At 31.2% G+C, this 7,674-nt stretch overlaps 1 protein-coding gene across 1 annotated transcript; it reads left to right on the top strand.

Annotated features, from left to right (window-relative positions):
* The first annotated feature begins 1,507 nt into the window (after nt 1-1,507).
* LOC107441009 (transposable element P transposase) lies at nt 1,508-5,795 on the top strand. The gene is made up of 3 exons (XM_043057133.2): nt 1,508-3,301; nt 3,785-3,871; nt 4,771-5,795. Exons 1-3 carry the CDS (start codon nt 1,609-1,611, stop codon nt 5,325-5,327), a joined length of 2,337 nt encoding a protein of 778 aa, XP_042913067.1. The 5' UTR covers nt 1,508-1,608; the 3' UTR covers nt 5,328-5,795.
* Nucleotides 5,796-7,674: the final 1,879 nt, after the last annotated feature.

Consider the following 7,674-nt stretch of genomic DNA (forward strand, 5'->3'; position numbering starts at 1 on the left):
TTTTGATCATCTGCAGAGCGAATGGCACCCCGTCTTCGGTAGCCCGACGACCTGCACGCGAAGTCGAGAACTTTACGGTAGAACAGTTTAACGAGGACCCCTCGGTCCCTACGCAGACTGATACAACGCAAGTAGAGACAAGAGAAGTGAATACTGAAGATGGTCTACCAGCCTGTGAGAACTTTTAAATTATTTATAATGCATTTATTACACTTAAGTCTGCAGAAAAAGATATTTAACTTTCTATAAATCTGAGTAAAATTTTTGCCTGTGAAAAGTAAAACGCAAAACTCCCTCCTACTGCATATAAAGTCTTATGATTTCGAGAACATTGATTAATTTACACACATCGGCAGTATGATTTCTAATATTGAGTATTGAACTTGCGAATGGCAGTAATAATGATGATGCGAATGGCTGTAATATTTGTTTAATAGGTCTTTTTTGCATATGTACAGGATTCCAAGTAAGTGGGAAAGACCTCATACAAGATTGATAATCGTGCAGATACAGGCCCTAAAGCATTAAAAATCAATCGCTGGTGGATCATGGCATCTGATGGGGTCCATTGGAGGAAACTGAGGCAGCCTTGACCTGTAGGGGGCTGTAGTGCATATGAAGAAGAAGATTTTGAGTGCTAATTTTCAGATGCAATTTGAGCGTTAATAACGTCAAAACTGTATTCCAGCAGCTAAAGAAAAGAAGAAAGCTTCATGTCTCCATTCCTAGAAAGCTTCAAATGGTGACTCAGATTATATCTTTTCAAGTGGCAAATATAACAGAAAAATTATGGACACTTTTATACTGCATAACGCATAAGCCCACCAATTCAACATTCCACTCAGTGAAATTATAGTGAAAATGAATTCCATACAAAGGATAACTGAAGAGTCCATTTCAGACAAACAATAACTTGAAACACAAATTCAAAGTGTTAAAGATAAAAATAAAAATAAAAAAAGAATAAAATAAAGAAGACAAAAAAAAGTTGGAGATTATTAGACGCCCCCCCCCTCCCATATTGCATTCTTCTAAAAGACACAGTGCAAAAGAAGATGAAGGCACATGCTTTTGAACAGTTAACGAATTGATCATCGTTAACACTCTTTCCTGATTCTAGGCACTACAGGATGACTAATATGAATATAAAAATTGATATTGAATTCTTCAAAATCAATTTTTAATTTTTGTAGATCTACTCTCAATCATCAAAGCCTTTCTAGCGTTCCAGTCGCAAGTTCGCTCTCAACAGCCAAAGTAAAGAACCATCCTCATTTTACGTTATTGAACTGTGCATAAATTTTACTTCATTGGGTTTGAAAAATTATGTCATTAAAAGCAATCATTTGCAAATTGTTTTAGGTATAAAAACATTTTCTTAAAAAAAAAATTTTTTTTTTTTATCATTACATGCATAATATGTTCATTCAACGAAAATTTATTCCGTTCAGTATTATGATATGTTAGTTTGACTCCGTATGTTAAAACGGGGATACAACGATTCCACAGCATAAGCAAAAGCAACCAAGTAAACGCAGGAAACTGGTTTATAATGTTGACAATAATTCTCCACAGGCAGAAAGCCCAGCTCTGCAACTTAACCCTCTGATGACTGTTGGCTCTACTTGTCAAAAAGGTTGTGACGTAACGAGGTTCATAATTATAAACTATAGAAGAAAACGCATACAACTTCAAAAAAAATATAGAAAAGTTCTGAAGTCTTCTATGGAAAAAGAGAGTGTAATAGGAAGCCTGAAAAAAGAAAACGAAGAGTTAAAGAAGAAATTGATAAAATATAGCGTTTTAGAATTAGAGGAAACTCAAACTCGAAAAAGCGAATTTCTGCTAGAGCAGCTAAAATGTTTCAAGATGCAGAAACCACGCTGGACTGAAAAAACCATCAGATTTTCAATCTTGTTGCACAGCAGATCACCAAGCGCATATAGATTTATCAGAAGTGAGGAGTTTCTTTCTTTGCCCTCAAAATCTACATTCAAAAGATTTATTGGTGCTACTACTGGCAACACCATCTCCAGTTTGATTAAGCAGCTCCTGATAATGGAAGCAAACCAGTTAACGAGAGAAGAACAGTTTTTCGGATCCATTATTGTAGATGAAATGAGCATCAAGCCATCTGCAACTTACAACAAGCAAGCAGACGAACTTTTTGGACTCACAACAACTGAAAGTTCAAAGATCTCAGAACTAGGAATGGAGAAGAAGCTGGCCAATTCGTTACTTTGCTTCATATTTACTGGGCTTTCAACCCACTTCAGGCTTCCTATTGCTTATTACTTTACAAGAGGTCTGACAGGTGAAGAGCTAGCCACCCTAATGACAGAAGCTCTTCGAAGCCTTGAAGAGATAGGTTTCAGGGTGATTAGAATATCTGCAGACAATCACAAAATGAATGTCAAGGCCTTTTCCATTCTTGCTGGTGGACAACTTATTCCTGTGATTGTTCACCCTTTGGACCCAGCAAGATCCTTATTTCTGTCATTTGATCCTTGCCATATCCTTAAGAACTTAAGAAATCAATTATTTTCCAGACCCCTACATTTTCAAGGCCCAATTAACGTTATTTTCATTAGAACTCTGTATAATTTGCAAAAGAGTAATGTCATTAAACTTGTGAAAAACTTAACACGGAAACACGTATATCCTTCAAACTTCGAAAAAATGAATGTCTCTAGAGCTGTAAAAATATTTAGTCTGGACACAATAGCTGCATTGAAATTTCTTAAGCAAAATTCTAAAAGATTAAATCAGCCACTATTTCTAAATTCAACTGACACAATAGAATTTTTAGAAATCATCAATAAATGGTTTACAATTCTAAACGTTAAAAATACTCATCAGTACATAACATCAAGAAATCCCGATACAATGCATTTTTTTTCCATAGATGACGAAAGACTAACTTGGTTGGAAGAAGACTTCCTAAACTATTTTCAAGAGTGGTCTGAATTAGCTGATTCTACTTCTTTTTTAAGTAAGGAGACTTACGAAGCTCTGAAATTTACAACTGAATCTACCGTAAAGTGCATAAAATATTTGCTGGAGTCAGGGTTTCAGTATGTCCTTACTCGAAAAATGACATCCGATGAAGTGGAGTTATTTTTTTCAGCCTTAAGGCAAATGTCAGGATCAAATGATGTGACTAATGCAAATAACTGCATTCAAAATATTCAAAAAATTTTAGTTACTGGTATTGTGTCAGCAGCTTCGAAAGGCAATGTAGAGTCAACATCAAGCGAATGGCTGGCTGATTCTGAAGTTGTACAGATTGAAGCAACAGATGGTAAGAAAATAAGTGTCTTTTTTTATATCCTTAGTTTTTTTCTTTAAATAAACTCATTATCCATGACTGCACAATTATCCGATCCAATAGATTGTCCTAGTATTTTTTTTATATCAAAACTATACTTAAATTTTTTTAATTATTTTCTTCTTAAAATTTTAAAAAAAATCATTTTCTAAGTTTTTTCTAAACCCCATTAAAGTCAACATGTAATAAAAACAACAAATTGATCACAGATATGTTACTAAAGGTTTTTTTTGTTTAAGATTTGTCCAACAATATAAAATAAACATATCAAAATATGTAAAACAAATGTAAGTTATTTGTTATTACACTCAAAGAAAAGTAGTTAAACATTTAACTCTCCTGTCTGAACATTTTCATTAATATATATATATATATATATTGCAGATTGAGGATTATATGAAGTTGAATACTATGCTTGTTAATAATAAGTTTATTTATCATTTTTATTGTTACTAGCTTGCTGTTCATCTAGTCTGACGAACGAGACAAATAATCTGACTAGACCGATGTCGCTGGAAGTTAACCAAATGGACATTGTTTCAGGTATGTTACTAATTTTTTTCGTTTTTAAGATGTGTACTTAGAAATAAGGGGCAATCGAAAATAACCACATCAAATTATATAGAAATAGTATTAGCTATTTGTTATTTCTCATACAAAAATGTTGTAACACATTTAAAGTTTTCTCACGTTTGTACGTTTGGCTTGAATCAATAAATCACTTTCTGCCGTTATTTTTTTTTCTTTTTGTAATTAGATTTATTTAAATAATTCAGAAATTAATATGAGATTTTAAGCTTATTAAGCTCCCCCTTTTAAACTAAAATCGTCTTTCAAAATTAGTTCTTTTTGAAGTCCTTTTTATTTCTTTGAATAAGATTTGTTGTTGTTGTTAATTTACGTCGCACTAGAGCTGCACAATGGGCTATTGGCGACGGCCCGGAGGATGATCCGAAGACATGCCATCACAATTTTGATTCTCTGTGGAGGGGATGGCACCACCGCTTCGTTAACCCGACGACCTGAGCGCGAAGTCGAGCACTTTATGGTAGCATAGTTTAACGAACACCAATACCGCTCACCCTCGGTCCCTACGCAGACTGATCCAAGTGGTCACCCACCAGCACACTGACCATAGCCAGTGATGCTCTTAATTTAATACTAATTTAAATGACGATGTCTTTTTTTTTTTTAATCTAAATTTTTAGCAAACTCTTCACGAAGCTTGCCTGGACTAAGTGATGAACTGAAGTTCCTGGAGTATGCTCCNAACCGTGTCTTAACGATCAGTCCACTGCGGGACTCTTTGAATAAGAATAAAATCTTTTTGACCATAAAAACTACTTTGAAATACTAATTAAATGCTAACCTTAAAAGATATCTTAATTCAATACTAATTTAAATGACGATGTCCTTTTTTTTTTTTTAATCTAAATTTTTAGCAAACTCTTCACGAAGCTTGCCTGGACTAAGTGATGAACTGAAGTTCCTGGAGTATGCTCCTTCCGGTATGCCCACAGTGTCTATAGAATCTGCATCAGTCGCATATATTGCTGGCTACGTCGTATATGCCGCAGAAAAAGATATTGAATGCTTGTACTGCATAGAGTCAATCTCAACACAAGCCTGCCCTTCTCCTCTAATGGGTTTAATTCACAACAGTGACAGAGGTGGGAAAAAATATCCAAAACCATCTTTTGTAATGGTTTTATTAAAGGTGGCAAAATTTCTGAAGCAAATTTTAATACATTGTGAAAGAAAACCCAAGCTTTCCAATTACTTGTGCGAAATAGTACTTCCACATTTATCAAAAAATCCTATCTTCAAATGCAGAGAACCTACTCATGCCGACAAACTTTGCAAACTTGCTCTGCAAAAATTTTTAACACCTTTCCTTAATAATTATGCTAAAGATTATAACGAAAAATATTTGGAAGCACATCGATTAAATATTAAAAAAAAGCTCATTTCTAAAAAAATTTTGAAAATTGGACAGTGAAGTCCTTATTCAATTGATATAATATTACTTATTCAATTTAGCAATAATTATTCAGTTCTTATTTTATAAAATTCATGTATCAATTATATTTAAGGCTTTGCTTTATTGTGTAAAACAGATTTGATAATGTGCAAATGTTACTTGGGTAAATCATGTTGAAGAGTAACTTTATCTACTGTTATAGCTGTATATATTCTTGTACATAAATTGTTGCTTTTGCTGTGGGAAATTCGGGAAATTAGAAATAGCTGGATCAATTTTCATAACATTCATGTAATGATTAACAGCTCATTTGCTTCCTTGTTTCTATTTTGTAAAATTTATATTTCAATTATATTTAAAGCTTTGTTTCATTGTGTAAAACGGATCTGATTTTGTGTAAATGTTTCTTGGGTTAAACATGTTGCAGAGTAGATTTATCTACTGTTACAGCTGTATATATTCTTGTACATACATTGTTGCTTTTGCTGTGGGAAATTCGGGAATATCTGAAATTGTTATCTCGAAAACTGGTTATCTCAAAAAAAAAAAATTTATGTCCCTTCAACTTTGAGATATCGAGAGTATACTGCATATAACCATGTAAAGTGTTATGCCTTAGATTGCATTTTTAAAAAGGAGGGGGAGTGAGTGTATATTTGTGTTAATGTTTAGGTAAAGTTTTTGATTTAGGTAAAGTTGTCATAATGTTTAGGTAAAGCTGTATTTACATTCTCTATTTTTAGTTCTTATTATCTTAATATTTCAAGTGTTTATCTAATAGATGCGTAGTCTGTTATTATAATACAACATCACTTGATTTCTTTTTCTTCAATTTTTTTAAAAATTTGTATTCAGATAATAAAATATTTTCAAAAAAGCATTACAGCTAAGTAGACTCTCTAATAAAACGATAAGACATCAGTGGTGCGCTTCTGAACTCTCAGAAGATTGAGAAATCTTATAGAATATTAATAAAGCATATTTTTTGCACATCAATTACAAAAATTTTCTTCATTTTACAATAATCTTTTTTTCTTGACTTTCCGAAATTCCCAATTAATTTTAAAAAATAAATTAAATTAAAGTTTAAGTAAAAGGAAAGGAAACAAAGTGATCTACTGCACAAGCAGAAAATTTGCAAAAAATTTGAGGGTATAGTAAGTTTCCCTACAGAGTCTCGAGAAATTTCGGCAATTTTTCACCACATTAAAATAAATAAATAAATAACGTTCGTACAACCTCAATTTAAAACATTAAATAAATGAAAAACAGAACATCAAAATTTTCCTTTTATTTAAATATAATTGTAATATTTTACAATTGTTTTATCATGAACAATTTAAACAGATTTCTGAAATTTTCTTATATTTCCCATGGTAATGTTAAGAAAACTAAAATTCATTTACTCTACAACCTCACGACAGCACCACTGGGCCCGAAAAGAAAATCATCGTTGTATGTATAAACAAAAACATGGAATTTAAATTGTTATGTTATTGTTATTATTACTTTTCGTCAAAAATATTGCTACATAAATAGATTACACAACTTTTTATTGCATTCATGCAAGTTCAATTTCAAAATCTATTGGAATAAAATTCAAACTTAACCATTTGGTTCGGTTGTTATTGCCTCTTTATATAGATTTTTTTTAAAAAATTAATATTCTACTATTGGTCATTACAAAAATAGTTAAATATTTTTGTCAGTTCATTTAATAAATTTGTATGATGTTAATTCATAATAATAATTTTGTATTCTTTATTTTCAGTGAATTTTTGACTAGAATTTTTTTTTTATATAAAGCTTACTATAAAATTTAATATAACCTATTTACTGTAATTAATTGGAAAACAGTTAAATTATATACCGCTTTCAATTTGTTTTCAAAGCCTCGATACTAAAAATGTTCTGACAATATTAATTTTTTTAAAAATTTTTTCGAGAGTTTTGCAACGTTATACATAAGTGCTTTTTTCTAAATTTTTTTCCTCTCATTTTTATTTATTTTATTTCATAATTTATTTATTTATTTTATTTATTATCCTTATATATTTATTTATTTATTAATATTATTCCTATTATTTTTTGGTTTTTGTTTCACGTTACATTTTGTTTTGCTGCTCAAAAAGTATAAGGCTTAGAAAAGTGAAAGTCTTAGAACTACGAATGTTTCTTTAAAAAAATTATAAAGGAGTGGGATAAAATAAAAATAAAATTCGGTAATTAGTTCCAGAGTTAATAACTGTTAAATTTGTTGCAAAAAATACTATGTGGGATAATCTTCTGCCCAGTGAAGTGTAACTAAAGAGTTGAAATTTAAAGAGATGATAAGGATGTTTATATTTATAAAGTTATTACAAAA

The sequence above is a fragment of the Parasteatoda tepidariorum genome, unplaced genomic scaffold (assembly GCF_043381705.1).
Source record: "Parasteatoda tepidariorum isolate YZ-2023 unplaced genomic scaffold, CAS_Ptep_4.0 HiC_scaffold_2005, whole genome shotgun sequence".
Classification (NCBI taxonomy): domain Eukaryota; kingdom Metazoa; phylum Arthropoda; class Arachnida; order Araneae; family Theridiidae; genus Parasteatoda; species Parasteatoda tepidariorum.

Excerpts from the sequence above, each read along its gene's own strand:
- LOC107441009 (XM_043057133.2), top strand. The coding sequence starts at position 1,609 with ATGACTGTTGGCTCTACTTGTCAAAAAGGTTGTGACGTAACGAGGTTC. Across the intron at positions 3,302-3,784 it reads ACAGATTGAAGCAACAGATG|CTTGCTGTTCATCTAGTCTG; the intron begins GTAAGAAAATAA and ends TATTGTTACTAG. Across the intron at positions 3,872-4,770 it reads CCAAATGGACATTGTTTCAG|CAAACTCTTCACGAAGCTTG; the intron begins GTATGTTACTAA and ends CTAAATTTTTAG.